This window comes from Chiloscyllium punctatum, chromosome 44 (assembly GCF_047496795.1).
Source record: "Chiloscyllium punctatum isolate Juve2018m chromosome 44, sChiPun1.3, whole genome shotgun sequence".
NCBI classification, from domain to species: domain Eukaryota; kingdom Metazoa; phylum Chordata; class Chondrichthyes; order Orectolobiformes; family Hemiscylliidae; genus Chiloscyllium; species Chiloscyllium punctatum.
This window is the reverse complement of record NC_092782.1, coordinates 56,685,060-56,706,683: the sequence shown is the minus strand read 5'-3', so window position 1 is coordinate 56,706,683 and position 21,624 is coordinate 56,685,060. Positions and strand designations below refer to the sequence as shown.

At 40.6% G+C, this 21,624-nt stretch overlaps 1 protein-coding gene across 5 annotated transcripts in view; it reads left to right on the top strand.

The window, feature by feature from the left end:
- Positions 1-18,403, top strand: part of gata3 (GATA binding protein 3) — a 29,143-nt gene extending 10,740 nt beyond the window's left edge. For 2 of the 5 annotated variants that reach the window (XM_072562992.1, XM_072562991.1), the window contains 5 exons: positions 143-682; positions 3,510-3,611; positions 5,343-5,488; positions 8,681-8,806; positions 16,106-18,403. In XM_072562992.1, the coding sequence (XP_072419093.1) occupies positions 143-682; positions 3,510-3,611; positions 5,343-5,488; positions 8,681-8,806; positions 16,106-16,405 (1,214 nt within the window). In that variant the 3' untranslated portion in view covers positions 16,406-18,403. The remainder of the gene's footprint in view (positions 1-142; positions 683-3,509; positions 3,612-5,342; positions 5,489-8,680; positions 8,807-16,105) is intronic. The other 3 variants (XM_072562994.1, XM_072562996.1, XM_072562995.1) reach the window with 3 other exon arrangements.
- The last annotated feature ends 3,221 nt before the right edge of the window (positions 18,404-21,624 follow it).

The window sequence follows — 21,624 nt, the reverse complement described above, 5'->3', positions numbered from 1 at the left end:
ATCAAAAGCTAAACCATTTATAGGTGCAAGAATTGAAAAAGAAGTTGCTAAACTTGGAATTGTGCTGTCAATGATATGTCAGTTTAGGGGTTTGGATGAAATGCTATGTTTACTGATCCACAATTTTATTTTGTCATTTTAGGGAGTCAGGTTTGCCGCCCTCCTCTGCTTCATGGCTCTCTGTCCTGGCTTGATGGAGGAAAAGCCCTGGCCTCCCATCATAATGCTTCTCCGTGGAATCTGAGTGCATTCAGCAAGGCTCCACTCCACCACGGCTCCCCAGGAGCTCTTTCTGTCTACCCTCCATCCTCATCAGCCTCCCTGTCAGCAGGACACTCCAGCCCTCACCTCTTCACCTTCCCTCCTACCCCTCCCAAGGATGTCTCCCCTGACCCAACCATCTCTACCCCTGGGTCAACCAGTTCCAGCCGCCAGGAGGACAAGGAGTGCATCAAGTACCAGGTGTCCCTGGCTGAGGGCATGAAGTTAGAGACAGGATCCTCTCACCCCAGAAGCAGCATGGCACTAGGAGGGTGCTCATCCTCAGCCCATCACCCTCTGGCCTCTTACCCACCTTACGTCCCTGAATACAGTTCCAGCCTCTTCTCATCTGGCAGCCTGCTAGGAGGATCTCCCCCGGGCTTTCCTTCCAAATCAAGACCAAAAGCACGTTCCAGCACAGGTAAGCTTTACTCTGTTTCTTACCGAACAAGACATCTAGCTATGTGGTGCTCACAGAAACATCTGGAGGCACTGTGAAATCAAGGTTACTATATCAAATTGATCAACTTTCTTGCATGCTTATCACGTAGAAATTTAGTTAGATAATTATGAGCTAGATATTAATCCAGAATTATTTAAGATAATGTGAACTCATGATTGGAAGAACAAGTGTTTAACCATTGGAAAAGGGTGCACAAACAGATGTCAATCGCTTAGAAAGCTACACTGGCGTGATTCAATAAATGCATGCAATGTGTAAAATACCTGCCACTTTAAGGGACCTAAAGTCCCAATCTGACTTACTTTTGAATTAAACTGATTATTTTTTTAACCAATTGAAAATTTCCTTTGAATTTGTAACAAGTAAACCATTACACTCACCAATAGGGGTTAGTGTTCACTTACAATTAAAAGGAAATAGGGCACATTTGCAGTAATACAAATCATCCTGTGATTATATCATTATTAGTAATAAAACCTAGAAAGGAACAATCTTGTTCTGAATGGCTAGAAGTTGAATCCTAAAATTCCTCCAAATACTTCCACAAATGCACACACGAAAACTTATGCACATGTAAATACTAAACTATTTTAGTGTGGAATACAATAATGAATATTATTGTATTGATCCAACTTTCAAACCTCAACACTGAAAATAAATAAGCTATCTGTGCTAAAATCAAGTCACACCTCCCATTTCCTGATTGAGCAGCACAGGTATAGTCAATCACAGATTGGTTGTCAATTGTAATGGGCGCTCAGATGTCAGTTTGTTACTCGACCAACCTGAAGACTTTGAAACAGAAAAAACGTCTTTCCCATTAAACTTTGCACCTTGCAAAAAAAAAAACAAAACCGCAGCCGGTGATTTTTAGCAAGCCTATTCTATGATGTGCCTTTTTACTGCTGGATTTAATCTAGTGCTGGTTTTGCTGTGAGCCAGCGATCCTGGTGATTTCGATCGGGCTTCCCTGAACTCTATCCGCGGAGCAGTTAATGGGACTGGGACAAGCAGACTGGCCCTTTTCGGGTTTCTGTGTTTTAGTTAATCCAATTATTTTCAGACTGATGCACGCGACAGTTTCATTGTTTATCCAGAGCTGTGAACTTTAATAGATTCCGCCCGCTACAGGCACAGGCCAAACTGCAAAGCAGTTAAAGAGAGAGAGAGAGAGGGAGAGGTGGATGTGGGTTGGTGGGGGGGGGGGAAGACTTATACAACTATTAACTGCCATACTGTCGGTGATTGAATAATCAACTGAGCCTCAGATCATGCAGGCGGCTATTGACATTTGCTGTAATTAAGGCAGGAACCAGACATTGAGAGTGAAAGAACAAAGTAGAAAAATGAGCATTTATGGGCGAAATTGAATGCTACATGTCTCCATTAAGACCTCTACTTGTTAAGTAATAACGCGTTAGGCAATGGGTAGAGAAACCACAGTAGATCCCACAGAAGAACATAGAAGTGGTTTTTCTGCTCAGCAACTTTTTTTTTAGGTATTGTTATTTCTTTAGCGATATGAGGAGTTTGTCAAAACACGAATTGGAACAATGTTTCAGAGCGTTGTCCGGAGGGTGTCACCAACATGTTCCTCAACAGTCCTACAATGGACGTTGCTGGGATAACTATGAGATTAATATCTATTTGTCTGGGAGATTAGATCCTGGGGCTAATTTATTGAAAATGACTTGCATCAGCAGCATTTCGACAAAGCCGTTCTTGTCGTGTTGTATGTGGCAGCAGACAGGCGTAAGTTGATACACACTAGGAGAGAAAAAAACATGTTTAAAAATAGGTCACTTTTGTCCTCAGTCTGATGTATTTTTTTTTCACAGTGCTTATGGGAGACTTTTAAAATGCATAGGTTAGGTATTTGCGGTTTGGAAAAACCAAATCGAGAGCAGGTTTTTTGCGCAACAACATTCTCTTCCTTTTTTTTCTTTAAAGAAAATGGATGCTAATAGTTGAAGGTAAAAGACCAGGAGTGTTTTTTTTTGGTTCAAAGTAGGGTGCCTTACGTCTGTATTCTTCTGTAGAAAGAGTGTGTCAAGCTGCAACTTTTGGAAAAACGGTTAGAGCTTGCGGTTAGGGTGCGGATGCCTCTTTTCAACGTCTTTACTCAATACTCTGTGCACAGTCTGTAACGATTCACTGTGATGCGAAAGAGTGACAAGGCCCGAAGAGACACGATCAGGGGGCAAAATGAGGAGAGAGAAAGTTTGCGACTTATAAGTTGAAGGACAAAAATATCTGTAGCTGTGATATTACCAATTAACTTTTGTGGTTGACACCGCGTACACGCGCCAAGTGGAACTTAGAAGCATTGGTACTAAGACAACGGGACGTGTTCATTTCCTCCTCCTCCCCCCCCCCTCCCCCTCCATACAGCCCTTACTACACACCAATCCTTCAAAAAATACACCTCTGCACTGTCCCCTCTAGCTGCCAGTTCTGTTCGTTCATGCTCGCTTTATTTTCAGTCTGACAGTGTTCAATAATAACCCCCAAACTAGCCAATTACTGACTCATGTCTTTAACGTTCTGCTCAGCTCCAAGTGGGTCTTGATTTGCAGCGAAGTTTGGACTTGTGAAAATGATAATGTTTTGAATTTGAAGACACCTCAGGATTGATCCCGATAATCCTTCCCCCCTCCCTTTTTTTGAATGTTTATTAAAAAATCTAATGCACAAAAGTCCCTTTTAATGTGTCTGAGTCCATTCTTCAGACTGACATACAGAATAAATAAGCAATGCATTGACCGTTCCCCTTCTGTTTTTTCAGGGGATCGCGAAAAAATACTTCGTGACTGTAAATTGCACCATTTGGAAGTTGACCGATCAAGCTGTAGTGAACTGGGGATATGTGCATTCGACATTTTAATAGGTGTGCGACTTTATGTAGGTCAGGACATTGTCCAGTCAATGGCATATGATTGTCAAAAAAAAGATGTCAACTGTCAACAGCTAGGAGTGCTCACATAGTGTCACAATGGTTGATGTGCATTTTTTGCTATACTGATGGAGACAGCCAGCGTTAGCACAGTTGACATTTTTGCATCTCAAAATTTTTCCAGTATCCATGGCATTTTATTGTCTTGCAATTTATTGAAAACTGTGAAATGTACAAATATCCACTGTTTTATTTTTTTGTGCGTGTTGGTATGTACATTCATCATATTGTTAACATTATTAATATAACCTGTTCACGCTGACAACACACACATTGCTCATTCCCATGAAGTTGGCTAATATAAGACTGACAAATATTCCGTTACGCCATTTTTGTGCATTATAGCAATCCGCCAATGTCTGTAAATTACTCATTTATTTACCTATTGGCCTTGCAATAAACAGCAGACATTAAAGTTTAGAAAATAACCTTTCGCGAGCGTTTACAAATAGTTTTAACAAGCTATCCTAAGCTACAAGTTAAAGACTGCACTCAGCCTAATGTAATTTTGGGCTTATTGCATTGCAAATATTTGCCTAAAAAGTGAGTTAGAATCAGCTCTTCCGTACTTTGATGTCCTCTGTGGCGCCAGGCACATTATGTAGAAATTAAATAAAGGATCATTTTAAAAGAGCAATGAAAAGTACTAACGGCTAGAAGTAATGCTAAATCATTTCACAAGGACTTTTATCATGTGATGAGTCCAAAGATAAACAAAAACAAAGGGCCCGATCGCTTACACTGGGAGCAAGCAACTGTGAGATTACCATGAGATAGCAGAAAGCAGGAAGATTTCAACTTGGGTTACAGAGGTGGCTTTGATAAAGGGGCTATTCCACTTTTGACTTTCAATATTATAACATAACCTTTATCATTTTACAAACGCAATAATCAAAAGCAGTCACTTTGTCTATCTAACAGTTATGAAAAGTGTCCAACTGTATAATCCATACACGTAAAGTAAAAAAATGTATAAACTTACAATATGCGCATTGTATTTGGTATATACAACTAAATATACATTTAGACACAGTACTTAGGCAGTTGTTGATACTGTTGTAAAGGGATGTACTGCATACAGTGATATGGGTTGGAAGTTACTGATGCACCTTTTTTAAAAAAAAGATAAATTTAAACCTCTGCACGTACACTGTAAATTAGAATTGCTGACTGGGCAACGTTGTCACATGCAATAATTTTAGCACAAAATACGTGAATACACACACAGACACACATACTTCATATGTGTATATTTACTTAACAAACATCTGCTTACACTTATAAACTAGGGATGTTAATTAGTCAGAAAAACTAAATTAGTCAGAAGGACGAAAACACACAGACACCTTTTTTGCTTTTCGCTTTTTTTCCCCACCAACAAACGCACAAAAAGGTTAAAACATTCATGAATGTGGAGCTCACATGTCCAAGAACGGTACCTATTATTCATGTTTTATTTACTAAGTAGAAAGGCAATTAGCCACATCTGGATTTCCAATTAGCCACATGTGGCTATTGGTTTAATCCAATGGACAGCGTTGCTGTAAAGTGACACAAATACAGCATGCATTTCCAGCCGAATTAAACAAACAAAGCAAAAAATCATCTCATCAACTGTGGTGTGTTAAAGTGACTGCAAGTAACTGGCTTGTGATTTTGTTTTAGAAGGTCGAGAATGCGTGAACTGTGGAGCCACCTCTACCCCCTTGTGGAGGAGGGACGGCACTGGGCACTATCTGTGCAATGCTTGCGGTCTGTACCACAAAATGAACGGCCAGAACCGACCTCTCATCAAACCCAAGAGGAGACTGGTGCGTAGCAGGGGATCGAATGATCAAACAGCAGCTTTTCATTTCCTGATCTAGAGTAAGATGTTTCTTTGGGGGGGGGGGGGGAAGGGTGAGTTGCGGAAATTGACACGATACCTCGAGTACTGCAAATAGTTCTTCAAATATTTTGAAAGGAAAGGCGGCTGTGAAAGCGCGCGGGTATTTCTAGCTCTCTTTCTGACACCCTGAAAGAAGACAGAATATTCACCTTTTTGTCAGCATCCAACGCTTTGCATACATTCCCCTCACACAGACACACACGCAGACATACACACAGATACACACTAACCCACACAGACACACATACACAGACATACACACAGACACACATACACAGACATACAAACAGACACACACACAGATACACACACACTAACCCACACAGACGCACATACAAAGACACACACACACACACAGACATAAACACACAGATACACACACATTGACCCACACAGATACACACACAGGCATACACATAGACACACAGTCACACACACAAATACACACACACATACACAGCAGACATACACAGATACACACATAGATGCACAGACAGACAGACACAGATGCATACACGACACACACAGACACGCTCACACAGATACACATTTTAATTATCAGAACTTTTAATTCATGATTGGACACGTCTCAAATTCGAAAGCAAATGGAATGGAAGTAAAATTATTTTAAATGAAATTCAACTGAAGTCTTAGTCAGTAACACATTCCCCAACGTGATATTTTTAATGTGACTTCCTGAATGGTTCTCAGAGAATGTGTTCATTGGTTTTCTGTTGATAATATTATTGTATCGCCTTTTATTTCAACGCGTTGCATCCACGCCATGTAACAGGAGTCACCCAAAAAATGCCCTTTGATTATAGTTCACAACATACCCAGACCAGCGTTTGACCATCTGATATCCCTTCCTGTTTGTTCAGAAATGTTATGACACACCTCTGGAACAGGTGGGACTTGAACCTGAACTCCTAGCTCAGAGCTAGGGACGTTACCACGTTATCTACCTTCTCGCCAGGTATTTTTACTCCAGCCTAGTCAGAGATGTAATGACACGAACCGGGGCCTCCTGCCTCAGTGGTAAGGACACTACCACACTGCCCTTCCCGCTAGCCTCCAGCCAGTCATTGCTGACGTCTGAACCAAAGACGGTGAGAGATTGGCCATTAGATTCCTTCCAACCTGCCTTACAGAAGTCAGTCTGAAATCTCTTTCCAAGGGTTCCCCCCCTTCCTATCGCCGTAATTACAAAAAATGTTCCTTTCATTAGTTGCAAATCAGTCAGCATGCATTTAACATTGTATCAATTCTATCCCCTTGTCCAGACCATTCCCGCTCCCAGGGTAGTCCTTTGTCCTCTTGTCAAAATGGTGTTTGTAACGACTGAGCCCCCCCCCCCCCCCCCCACTAATGGGATTCCAATCTTTCATTGCCTCGTTAGGATCGGAAAGCCTTTTGAGGGAGGGAAATATTTGCACTCCACTTATTTGGCAGCAGGTCGCCCTTTCTTTATACTCCCCCCACCCCTGCCCCCATCCTATCCCTGATCTCTTAATTTAAAAAGCTGACTTCCTATGCTAAGGCGGCCGGATATCTGCCGGCTCGAGATAACTGCTTTCCACAACAATATCACTTCCCGACCTCAAAACACAAAGGTGTTTGAACAAGAAATCAGGAGGGTGAGGGGGTGGCTGGTTGGGAGTAGGGGGGATGTTTTGAAATATGGAATGATTAAAGTTTGGTGCAAGGAGTTTCGGGTGTCTGTCTAAACAGGATCAGCTTGAAGTCTATGTCATCAGCAAAGAAATATGTGGCAGTTTCTTACTGCAGACTCGTGGGTCTGTGTTCTTATTACAATAACACGTCTTAAGAAATATATATTCCAGGCGTCTTCTGAATTGTGTCTGTCGCTTCTTTATATTAAAAAAAGTGGATCGGTGTATGTCCTAAAAAACACACTTGGCATTCCGCTGCTGGGAAAATGAAATCGAGATTAATAGCAGAAAACGCTGGGTCCCAGCAAGAGAGCTTTATTGCAAACCAGGGAAAGACCACCACACCTCGATTGTTAGAAAGATACAAGAGTTTCATCCCCTAATCTCCCAGCCTAAATCCACTCGTTAGAGATCCCATCCGAAAGAGACACAAGACACGCTCCTGCCGAAACATGCCCAAACATTTCAGACAAATTGGCATTGTCTTTTCATATGTTCTATTCAAGACAATGACTCGCTCGCCAGTGCACACAGGGATCGTGTAGAGCTGGCTCATTCCAAACGGCGCAGTTTAACTGAGTGATTCTGGTATAAAATTTAAATTCAGTGTCGATTTAAAACAATAACAAGGCAGCCTTGTGTTTAATAGGAAAAAAAAGGCACAAAGTGCGCTCAGGCACACACACAAAATGTAGCATTTACAAATCTTAAGTTCAGTCCTTGCCCTCCAATTGTTTCATGATTTGTGGAACGTTTGACAGGCTCTGTTTAATAAGTTTCTGTTCAGTTGCCTGGGTGTTACTCATCCATTTCAGGGGTTTGTAAGAGCATCAAAGTCACAAATATTTGTGCAGAATTCGTTTCGGCTCCACTGAGCAGATCCTTATCCATCCATCTACCTGGTGGGATGTAGTGAACTTGTGTCTGCATTCCCAAGACAGTAAGAAAAAAAGGGCCGCATTTAAGCCACAAATTTAGAATAGCAAAACATCATTTTTAAAAAAAATCGAGTTATATGGAGCGACCTCCCGCAGCATTATGCGGTAAATGTAAGTTTGAATGGAGGAAACATAATTAAATATTTGACGTAAGATTTTTAGAAGAATAGTTTTTCAGCTCCGGATCGCTCAAGAAAATGGCTTGAGAAACAACAGTAAAATCACACAACAGCAGGTTGTAGTTCAACAGATACCTGATGAAGGAGCAGGGCTCTGAAAACTTGTGTTTCTGAATAAAGCTGTTGGACTATAACCTGGTGTTGTGCGATTTTTAACAATGTCCACCCCAGTCCAACACCGGCTCCTCCACACCTTGAAGAACAATGTGTATGACGAGTTGTTTGTTTACTAAAAGAGTTGCACTCACACCTTTGATTGTGTGGACATATTTCGTGTGTGTGTGTTTTTTTTTAAAGAAGGACCCTTTGTGCTTTGTTATTGTAGTCCGCGGCCAGACGGGCAGGGACGTCCTGTGCTAACTGTCAGACGACCACCACCACACTGTGGAGACGGAATGCCAATGGAGACCCCGTCTGCAACGCTTGTGGACTCTACTATAAACTCCACAACGTGAGTGCTTCACCTAACCAACCAGGGAGATAGGGTCCGCTGTCTGTCCCTTCCCCAGGCAACTTCCGACGATCGGAGAAGTTCAGCAAGTCTGGCAGCACCCGTGGAGAGAAAAAAAAAGAGAATTGACATTTCTGGTGCAGTGACCCTTCTTCAGAGCTCAGTGGGGAGAGGGAGATTGAACTCTAAAGGCTTGATTCTCTCTCCACAGATGCTGCCAGACCTGCCTGAGTTTTCTTTTCCCAGCTTTTTCTGTTTTTCTTTCAGATTTCCATTATCCGACGTTTACCTATCTATTTTGGGGGGGGGGGGGGGGGTGGTAGTGCCTGGGTTTCTATTGACCTATAGACTGTAAATGCTGATTCTTGGCACGGAAACGGTGGATCAATTGGTTTCTTTCTGTAAGAGAAATGAAAAATGGCGGATGCTGAAAATCTGAAACAAAGTCCAAGCGCTGGAGGAACTCAGCAGGTCTGGCAGCATTGGTGTTGAGAGAAACAGAGTTTATTTTGGGGGTCCAGTCACCCATCTTCAGGGCTGGGGTGGCAACCAGTTTAATTTAATCAATTAATCCATCAGTTCTGAAGAAAGATCGTTAAAGGTTAACTCTGTTTCTCTCTGCCTGTTGTGTCTTGACTTAACAATGTCTGGTTTTGCCTCTTTCTGTACCATTTCATTCTGCTATATGTATCTTTAATTCCAAATACGTAGCGAATTATTAGGTGAATGAACATGGTGATAAAAGACTACAGGATGCTGGAGATTAGGGGGATAAAAACAGAATATCTCAGCAAAATAGGCAGTTCTGGATGAGGAGGTGGTGTACTGGTGGGGAGAGGAGAGGAAACTGGATTTCCTAGATTCATGGTCTGTACAGATATGACAGATTTAGGTGGTTGCAGAGAGGCACCGAGAGGCTGTGGTGGGGTAAAAAGTAGAGGAGGGATTGAAAAGGATGTGAGGCAAAATGAGACGAGAAGTGAAAACAACCAAGGAGGTGGATTTCCAGCGAAATCTCACCCGATTGAATAAAGCCTCTGATGACGGTCAAGGTGCAGTTTATTAGAATTACCCTGTTGTGGGCTTGTCGTAAACTTGCGAAATCACAATTACACTGGCATGATTTTTTTTAAAATCGGAAATTGCTGGAAAACACAGCAGGTCTGGCAACATCAGTGCAGAGAGAAAGCAGAGTTAAGGTTTCGGGTCGACTGATGCTTCTTTAAAACAAAACTTGAGCGTAGCATGAATAACAGAATTCCAAGAAAGAGAGAGAAATAAAATTAGGAAAATACCTCCCAGCGCGCAATATTTTCGGGGCTGCTACCCGGCAGCATTTTGGTAAAAGGAAAATCGCAAGGAATATAGTTGGAATCGAACAGGTTACTAAAACAAAAGGTGCTGATCGATGAGGCAAGAAGGAGATTGATAATTGGCATTTTGAAAGATAAAGATGTAGGAAACCGTGAGCTGTTAGGTTAAACGAATGTACAGTCTCACGTATACACGGCTATGGGTGTCATAACAAGTCAAATTCAATAACACCCTAAAGTTTCATTTTGACATGGGCATTTCGTTGACAGACGCCAGAGAGAGAAAAAAAAGTATAACGTGAAAAATCCTGCAGTAAACACACCACTTAAACCTATTAATATATAAATTAATCTCCGGGGGGAGGTGGTGGTGGGAAGGTAAAATTGCAGAAACTTTGCAGGTTAACGATGTGGAATAAATCTAGCCAGTCAAAGTAGGTGAGCGATGCTAAACCTGAAATTGAAGGCAATTCAGTTGTAAATGAGCTGGGACTGAATGGCCGCACCAGTGTAATTGACTTGAATTAGTTCACGTGTTAATGTGTGCGCCGTGGACTTTTAATCTAATTCTATGGAGTGAAGGTTGACAAAAGGGCGAAGTCATGAGTGCATGGTTTAAATTGGAACCGATACCTTTTTGATTGTGTTACTCGTGAAATATGAGCAGGTTTGTTCTGCCGGGGAGGTGGGAATGTGTGGGAGAGACCACCTCTGTTGTCAGTTTATTGGGGAGGATTTAAGGGCCTGTAGTAATTGTCACGTGAGTGGCGCCAGTCTAATTTAATCAATTAATCCTTACGGTACATCAGTGTGGACAGACTTCATCTGGTGTGCATTTCTCTGGCAGCTGCCAATAAACTTTAGCCCACAGGCTTTTGAGTCATGTTTGTTGATTTAGGCGCTTGCCCCTCTCTGTCCAGTCTTATTATGAGCAAGTTTACAAGAATGTTGCAAAGTGTTACACTGGAAAAAAGATAATGACTAGCCTCCAGTTACACATTTATGAGAGAGTTGAAGCAATTGCATCAGTCCTTGCATCTCTGCTAATCTTTAATGCATTTGGTACTATGTTCAAACAGGTATAGCACGCAAAATCTGACTGATCATTTGCAGATAAACAATTTCTGTTAAATAAACAGTTGTTTGCTCTCCAATAATATGCAGTGGCGATAGGTTTAAGGGGCAAAGAGTGGCTTGCTTGTCCCTAATGTCTTTATTTAATCATTTTGTGATGTGCTTGGTAACTGTATATTTGTTCTCCATTATTCATCTTTGTATTATGAAATATAGCCTCGCCACCGCATTAAGCCATAGTACCACTTACCCCATTGTCTATGCCATGTTGTGTGGTCCACTCTAGGGGCAACCGATGGTATTTGAATTAAATTGTGATAAGCTTCCATTAGTATTAAGTCTCCATTACAAAATTCGGACATCAATAAAATGTTCCAGATATCATGATTAGTTTGTAAAAAAAAATTCTTGGCTACCATTTTAGTTGCAGTTCAACAAGTTTGAGAGTTATTGTAATAACAAGTAGATGGAGGAGGTAGAGACTGAATTTCTGAGCATGAATATGTTTTATTCAAGCAGCACGTTTGCTCAATTGCTGATTTAAGTTAAACTAATAGAACTTACCAACATTCAGTCATCATTAAATGGGAAGAAAGGTACTAGTTAACTTTGAATTAGACTAGACTCCCTACAGTATAGAAACAGGCCCTTTGGCCCAACAAGTCCACACTGACCCTCCGAAGAGTAACCCACCTAGATCATTTCCCTACCCTATATTTACCCCTGACTAATACACCTAACACTATGGGCAATTTAGCTTAACCAATTCACCTGACCTGCACATCTTTTGGAATGTGGGAAGAAACCGGAGCACCTGGAGGAAACCCATGCAGACACGGGGAGTTGCTCAAGGCTGGAATCAAACCCGGGTCTCTGGTGCTGCGAGGCAGCAGTACTCACCACTGAGCCACCATGCTCAGGGAGCTTAGGGAGGCTCAGTACAAATTTGACAGCTGGAAATGAACTCAATAAGACTAGGTGTAGTGCCTGGGTAACATTGCCTACCTCGGTGACACAGTGAATGAAGAGAACATGCTCTGCAGAGGGGTGGGACAAGGGCTAATGATTACACAATTTTGACATGGCAAAAAGAAAATCATCAACATTGTTTTTAAAAAACTCAATGATTTCTTATGATTAATCATATTCCTTTTAGGTCAATCAAAGGCACATGTAGAAATGCAGCCATGCCATTTTAATGTATTCACTGTGCTATAAGGGGAAAAGATAACATATATGATCACATATGTATTCTAGACAGCTCAAAGCACTTTTCACAGAAGGAGGAATTTGTTTGGAACAAAAGCACATTATTATGTGGACATTTATTTATTTGGATCTTCCCCCAAGGATCCATTAGACATTTTTCTTAGTTTGATCATTGTAATAAAATAAACTTAAGTGCTGTGTCAGAATTTTAACTATGTAAAGAAGTTTGTTTATACTGTAATAGCTATTTTTGGTCACACTTAGGTAAGGGTTGACCATCATTATTTGGCTTGATTTGATAGATTACGGCCCATATATAAGGTTCGTTTGAGAATTCACTACTTGCTTCTCAGTCCGATCACTATGGCAATCTTCCTGGTTGTGTTTAGGGAAGGAGAGATGAGGTCCAACCAAAAGTTTATCTGCAACCACTTTAGAAGGCTGGAAGGTGAAAGCTTGTTCTTTGCTGGCACTGTGGAGGAGCTGCTTTCAGCTTTGTGCCAGGACCGAGAGTATTTTAGAAAAGTGAATGCAGAAAGTAGACAGCTGCCTCGCCTTGTCTGTGAAGGCACACACCTTTCACAAAGAATGAAGTTGGAAGTCATGGGATGCCATTTCAAAGAAGATTTTATGTTGAGGAAGGAGAGATAGATTAGGCTAAACTGATAACAAAATTAATACATTCAGAGATTTGGGGGAATCTGTTTAAAATAGGAGTGGCTTGGGTCTTTCTTATCCGAGACAGTGAGAACTTTTAAAAACTTTTCAATTGTGCTGACGTGTCAGTTAAGTCCATTCTCTCTCCTTAATAAGGAACATTCCACAGTCTATTGATCAGTCTTTATTTTCTTTGCTAACTAATTGGCCAGGAAGGTGTCGTAGTCAGGACTGGGTGGAGAGGAATAAAGATGATATGTTTACCTACTGGCTCACATGCAAAAGAGTTCAAATATTATACATTGAAAACTGAAGCTTGTTTCAAAACAATAGCTTAATGTGTCTAGCAGGCAGAGAGAAACATGTAGTTTTGATGTTGACTTTCTGTTTCTTAGTAATAGGTAATTGTGTTTTTCCAGGAAGTGGTGTAGTTTCAGCCATGGGACTATGCTTAGTTAGCAGATTTCAACAAGGACAGTTTTTGGGTTGCTGAAGCTGGGTTCAGCAGCCCTGGACTGGGGATTGGGAAAGTATCAGCAAAGATTCCGGCTTGTAATCAACACTCCATGCCCCCAGCCCCTTCCCCGTAAAGTGTTTTAACAAAGGTGAATTCAGGATTTGGTAATGTTACAGTGAATGGATAGCAACTAGCTAAGGCTTACTTATAGGCGTCAGCTCAGTTACCAGAAGTTGTAGAGAATTCACACCCAGTAGGAACTGATACCTTTAAGGAATAGAAAGGAAAATTAGTAAGTTTTGGAAGTTAAAATCAATTCAAGTTGGCTGAATAGATTTCACTGAGCTTACTTTCTTTTAATCATAACTTCAATTTGATCTGATCTGCTTAAGCAATTTATTTACTTAGTTTGTCAAAACAGAAGTTGAACTTAGAATGCTTTGAAGACGCAATTGTAAGCTTAACTTTTGCTGTCTTAGCCATTTAACAGTCATGTAGTGTACAGTGTAATGTTGTAGTATGTAGTGTGCAATGTTTGACAGCTATGCTGGTTATACTGTTGCAGAACTGCAGACATGCCCCAAGGGTGTGAAGGAATAAAAGTATTCTAAGATCTGTGGAGTACAGTGCTGGAGGGAGTGTTGAGATCAGCACTTTGACCAATCTAGTGGGTTGACTTGTGTGTGATCGCAGTGTCTACATGCATTCAGTTCTGTATCAGCAATTTATACGGTTTAGGTGAAGAAAGAAACTATTTAAAGGAATTAAAAATAAACCAAAAGTTGAAATAATAGCTTTTGAGGGTGATGATTCTGTTTTAAGTGTTAAGTTATTGCCTTGGTTGATGGGTCAATCATGAGCGGGCACAGTTTTTGGGAAGGGGCCAGAGATTCAGAGGGGATTTGGGGGAAAAAAAACTTTTCACTCAGGAGGTATTGGGAATTTGAAGTGCCCTGCCCGGGAAGGTAGTTGGGGCTGGAAACCTTACAACCTTTAAAAATGATTTAGACGAGTACTTTAAATATCATGACATTTAAAGATCTTGTACAAATGCCGGAAATTGGAATTAGCGCACTTTTAGTGGTAGTAATGTCGGTGCAGACTCAATGGGTTGAAGGGTCTTTTCCGCACTGTATGAATCTATAAGTGCACAATATGCATCCTGAGTTTTTAATAAACAGAGTTTAATTGGAATTGAGCATAGTTACAGCACAGAAAGGTGCCATTCAGTCCCAATGTTTCCATGCTGGCTCATTTCACTCCCACCAAACCATCTATAACTAGGTTCTGATTGCATGAAAATGCACACAGCAAAACAGTAAACTCTGTCACTGATACTTCGTGGCAGTCAAAGACTCTTACCAGTTAATTTTGCACATTTGCATAATGTGTCACTGTAGATGGCCTAATCGGCTTGTCAGAACCAATTTGGAAAATGAAGGGAAGGCAACAGTTGATTGTGTTTTGGAAAAGAAGTGTTCTGTGCATTTCTTTTTGATGCTGCACCAGTTATCCAGGGAAGTGTTTAAAATGTACAATCATCTCCTGATGTTTAACCACAAGAAGTATTATTGTTTGTGACTGGATGTTGTAAATTTGCTTAATGTCTGAAAATTAGTGCTGCAATTCCCTGCAGTGTGATGTCTTGAAGGTGTTAGTTTCTACTTAAAATCTGACTAACAGCTGTTGAAGTTACCATAGGATCTAAAGACTGGAATTAAGTAATGGAACTGTTAATGAGAATGAGTTAGATAGTACTCGCAGAATCTTGAAAACATTCCTTTTCTCGTACTCATTTATCATATTGTGTTCCTTTTACACACATAAAAGAAACTGATAACTGAAAATAGAATCACCTCAGGTTTAGACAGTAAATGTTTTTATTTTGATTGCAAATAGTGAAGTATTTATTTTGAGGCTCTTTGTTCATATGTACAATACATAGAATGCCTTATTGAAAACAGAATTCAGCAAACTGTGCTTTCTTTGCTGTAGCATATATATAAATATGTAAGCCTTTCATTGACAAAGAGATTGCATACTGTTGAGTTCCAAGTCCCAAGAATAGTGTGTTAACTCTTCTTAACCAGGAAAGCACTGGGGCTCCTAGGGACAAGCTAAGAGATCTGGTGTTGGGGAAAAATGAAGAAAGATCTGGTGGTTTTGCTTCTCATCCTACTTGAACACACAAATTATGAGCTCCTGAAGCCTATTCCTCTAATTAATAAGATCATGGCTGGTCTGATTACTCCACATTCATGCCTGCCTCTGATAACTTTTCACCCTCTTGCTTGTCCAGCTGAAGTGAAAGCTACTGGAAAGTTGTCCTGTGCTAGTGTGTGAGTCTGTATCTGTGTGGGCTGGCTGAGAAAAGGATTGTACTGAGCCAGTAGTAGTTGGACAATCATCTCAGCCTAGACTTGCACATGAAGGCTAGCTTCTCTCTTGGGAAACCAAGTTGCTGCCGGTCTCTTTGGTATCTTGCCTCAGCACAAATCAGAGCTTAAAAGAGAGAAAATTGTAAGTTTTGGGGGAGTGGAGCAGAAAAGAGAGAAAATATCATAAAATATTTCCTTTCTTTATCTGTAGATTAACCGACCACTGACCATGAAGAAAGAAGGAATCCAGACTCGGAACAGGAAAATGTCCAGTAAATCTAAGAAAAGCAAAAAGACCCACGATGGTCTGGATGAGTTTTCAAAGAGCCTCATGGACAAGGCCAGTTCTTTCAGCCCCACAGCTCTCACGAGACACGTGTCGCCAATTCATCATATTCCACCCTTCAGCCACTCAGGCCACATGCTGACGACACCGACACCGATGCATCCACCTTCCAGCCTGTCCTTTGGACCTCACCACCCCTCTAGTATGGTCACTGCGATGGGCTAGAGGTCTCCCACTCAAAGCTTGGGGATTCGGGCTGCAGAGCAAGCCTGCTTTGCATTAACATTTTCCAAATGAAACAAAAAAAAAACAAAACGAGCACCGTCAACCCATTTTCAGATGATAGGAAGCCTCTGAGACTGGACGACCACAAACTATACTACTGTTAGTCAGCTTCGTTCAGATAAAGGGTTTCCCTAGACATCACCTCTAAGGAGCTCATTATGCTGTGTATGTATTGCTCCACCACTGACTCCTCAACCACCATTTGTGAATACGTCATTGTAGACTCATCACCTGTTTATTTGTGAGACAGGATCTTGTGCTGTGAAATATAATTTTAAACAAGCTACCGCCCAACTTCCCTCCCTTTACCCCTCCATCTCCAATCTTGCAAATACCTGTAAAATATACAATGATGAATAGGTCAACTGTGAGACTGCGTGGGGCTTATTGTATGTACCCTGGTCAGCCATGGATGGTTGAGGACCCTCAAACCAAGAGGGAGATGAACAAGAGTTTGAAAGAGGAGACAGCAAACTGACAGAAGAGAGCCAGAGGACTCCTCTCTGCTCGTAAAACTGCCGAAAACAAACTCCCAGATCTACTGCCTCACACCAGCGGAAGTTGTTTGATGCATTACCTTGTAGACAGACCATTTATCTGGCTTTAGCCTCCACATAGGAAGTACTATCAGTTGCAGGCAATCAGTGTTATACACGGATATTGCCAATGAGGACTCTGGACAGCTATTGTCCTTGACTGAAATGCATTGTGAACAAGTTCCTGTAACTGTTGTTTGTATGTAAGTAATTCAGACTACCAGAAGATGATGTAGAAGAATTATTTCATTACACGCTATACAGACTGAATGGTTGTATACATTTAACAGAATTATTAATGCTAGTGGAAAAAAAAAGACTGCTACAGTTTTGTTCAATAATCTTCTTTCTTTTTAAAAAAATAAACTAGATTTAATTTTGTTGATCTAATGCAGTTCTGCTTGAGAGGGTTTTTAATTTTGTTTTGGGTTGCTAATGTTTGGATGGTTTCCTGGCACCACAGCGTCTGTTTTTGCTTGTCCCTCTCACCACAAAATTTCTGCTTTTGTGGGTGTACAGGAAATATAAAAATTGCATGTTAGCACTATTGGCTTCATAGCCTGAGGCCTAGTGACAAAATACTGTGGTTCTGGTAATGTGTACCTCCTGTGATCTTCAGGTCTTACTCTAAGGGATTTTGTAGCTTTGAGAGTCAAGTACTGTAACTGTTGTCTCCTTAACTTCACATAAAACATTAAAATAATTATTACAAAAAACTTTAGCTCCATGTACAACTTGTAACTGCTACAGTCTATTTTATTTTTTTTTTGAAAGAGATGTGAATAAAACATTTACAGCTTCTATGGTCTATTTACAAGCCCTTTCTTAAAAGGAAAAAAAAAAGTCTCTTTTGCTTTCAACTTGTCCAATATCTTCTACCTCAACCACATGAAGTTAATAAAAGACTAAATAACTGTAAAAACTCGTTAAATTCAGCACATCTGGGAGTTAACAAGCAAGTGTAATGCCAGTAAACCACCCAAAAACACTGATGGTGCAGTGCACCCTTATCCAGGGTGCAAAGCATACATATTATACAATAACCACTTGTGCATCTTTTCAGTGGCTGATTTCAAACATATCATCCATTGAACATTTAAATTTCCTTTATTTTTTGTTGTAAAATAATTCCTGTCTTGTTCTCATAATTTTCAAGGTACTGACAAAGCCAAAAAGGATGTGCAATATGACATAGAAAACTGGCGGCATAGACAAAAGTAACAGGTTCTAAGTTATTTGTACATTATGCAGTACCTTTCAGATGTGGAGCTTTAAGGATACAGTATTTCTCTTTTTTTCTAGTAAAGTAAGTTATTGGTGAATAGATATGACCTGACCTGTTCCTATCTCTTGTAAAGAATGGAATACTATGCTACTTGTATTAATAAATGAACAAAGTGTATCAGTTTGAATCTGTTGTCTTATGTGGTGATCTGGCCTTTTGAATTCAAAACGCTGCTGGATAAAATCTGCTGATTGTCCATGAGGAGTGGGTAGGTCATACATTTGAGTTTGAGTTACCTGCCATTGTTTCAGTTGAGAGACAGAACGCCTGGCTTGTCAACACTTGACACGTGAACAGCTATATGCAAGTGTGTACATGTGTTTTAAAATGTACATGTTGCACTGTGTCAATATACTATCTACAGCATTGATTCTCAACAGTTTCTGTTTGAAGGGTCTCCTTCAAAATTGATGCACTGTCCTGGATTGCACACAAATGTTGACACACTTCCAGGTACTCCTTGTCCTCGGGTCTGAAAGCTGATGTCAAAGCTGCTGAGAGGAATGACAGTGCTATCACTGTAGAAGGATATCATACAGCAACATACCAAATGCATTAGTTAGAAAACACAGAAAAATACAGAATTCTGCCCAATGCTTTTGCACCATGTGTTAATTTGCAAGGGTGTAGAAAACATCCTTCCTGAAAACCTGAGTAGGAATAAAGTATTAAAACTGTTGGATTAAATTCAGTTACAGCTTCCTTGGCTCTAAATCTTGAAAATTGCCATATAATTGATAGTATGCTGTTTAATCTGGTGTGGGTTCTTGACCAGTCGGAGAATTAAGGGTTATGGAGAAAGGGCAGGAAAGTGGACATGAGGAATTTCGGAAAGGCCATGATCCTGTTGAATGGCCAAACTGGCTCAAGGGGTTTACTGGCCTACTCCCGTTCCTATTTCTTGTGGTCTTATTAGGCCATACAAATTTCCAAGGCAAAGTTTATTGTCACAGATTTATAATGGTTTCTGAGAACAGTGAGTTGAAATTAAACTATTCTCAGAGGACTGAAGCCATTTTAAATTAATGTAATTGACTTAGCAACCTGAAACTGACAGATGTTATTTTAATATCTCAGGGGACACCAACATCTCAACCATTACATTGAACTTCACTGGAATGATCCTTGCTTAACTTTGACAAATTTTGAAGGAAGAGATCCATCTGATCATCGAGGTCTGTGCTTTATGTGCTGATGTCTGCCAGGCAAAGATGCCTGCTGACAATTAACATGTGTGACAAAGACCCCACAGCAAAAGGCTCATGGAGGAACACTCATTCTCCGGACAGCTTTTGTTTGGGGATGGGTGTTTAGGAGCTGTAAAGAGGACCCCACATACATTCCATCCTGGGTTGACTCCAGTACATTACTCTGGCAATGCCGCAACTCAATTGACAAGTCATTTCCGAAAGCCCTTTAACGTACAATTCTTTTATTTGTAATATTTTGTAATCATCGCCATTTTGCTGCTTAGATTCCAGACACAATCTAAATGGAAACAAACTAGTGATTTGGAATCTCCCCAAGTTTTCTATCTGTCATTGAATTCATACTTTGCAGATCTTCTGTTACTGGAGGTTCATTTCCATCCATGAAGTTTAATATGCTGGTCCCAGGGAAGGCCATGGTTGTGGAAGAGGGATCAACACAAGTGGCTTACATCTAAAATTTAACTTCTCTACGCCTTAGTGACAACTGCAAATTTTAACATATTAATGTTTACTAAGTCAATGGTTCTAAAGGGGTTAGTGTTCATCTTATGTCAACACCACCTATTTTCCTGATGTTATTAGGAGGTCAGTGGGCTTGAATAGCTGGTGTGTGAAGCACAGTGATAACAACAGTGCAGGTCCAATTCCTGGACTGACTGAGGTCAACATGAAGTTCCTGCTTTCTCAACCTTGCCTCACATATGAGATGTGGTGACTCCCAGCTTAAACACAATACCAGCCATCTCTCTCTAATGGGGGAATGGTTCTATGGTGACTTTACTGATGTTAATTAATTGTTTGTTGAGATGAGAAGTACAATCTGGCTTTCAGGGGCAGCAGATGTATCTGTACCAGCTCCCTTAAGGCCTAGACATTATGTCTGACCAAATGTAGCTGTACCTTTTACCATCATGCAATAAAACTTCTTGTTATTGAAGAACATTGCCTCTTCTGAAGATACTGAAGGTATATCCTCTACCAGTAATCATATGATAGCCCATGACAAAGGAGGATTGGTGGCAGTAACCTATCTCAGACAACCCAGTACCTCAAACTGAGATCAGATTTAACCTGCCTGGTTTAACATTTAAAGAAAACCTGATACTTATCTGCAATTCTCTTTAATTTGTGCACTCTCCATGGCAAAGCCACTGCCAATAAACGTTCATTCTGCAACTAATCATCACTCCCCTTGAATTGGCGTTTATGAAAATTGTCGTAATGATTAGAAGACAAAAAGCTCCAGCAAAATGTGTTCTTTTACAGCAAAAGTCAAAGACTTAAAAGGACTGTATTCAATTCTAGTCCCCCTACTGTAAGAAAAATGTTGTTAACCTTGAAAGGGTTCAGAAAAGATTTACCAGGATGGTGCCAGGGTTGGAAGTTTGAGCCATATGTAGAGGCTGAATAAGCTGGGGCTATTTTCCCGGAAGTGTCAGAGGCTGAGTTTATAAAATCATGAGGGGTGTGGATAGCCTGAATAGTTAAAGTTTTTTCCCTGGGGTGGGGGAGTCCAAAACTTATAGTGCATAGGTTTAAGGTGAGAGGGGAAGATTTAAAAGGGACCTAAGAGGGCAACGTTTTCATAGAGAGGGTGGTGTGTGTATGGGATGAGCTGCCAGAGGAAGTGGTGGAGGCTGGTACAATTACAACATTTAAAAGGGAACTGGACAGATATATGAATAGGAAGGGTTTAGAGGGATATGGGCCAAATGCAGCAAATGGGACTAGATTTATTTAAGATATCTGGTGGGCATGGACGATTTGGACTGAAGGGTCTGTTTCCATGCTGTATATCTCTATGACTCAGTGACTGAGACTCAGTAATTAAGCCATAATCCTATGGGGAAGATACATAAAGGCTGCAGTCAGGGAAATGTATTTAGAAATTTGTGTAGAAGAAAGCACTTGGCATTTTACATGATGAAGATTGTGAAAATATCCGTTTTACCTGGGAAAAAGTAAGCCAACTCAATCTTGGCTCAGAGAGTGAGAAAGGTCTGTAAAAAATGGATATCCACCATTTCAACCATTGAAACAGGTAGGAACACCTTGAAATAAGTGGTGCAGAGATACAGTATTACAAACCATTTAAAAATATTGAAAAGAGTAAATGACTACAGAACA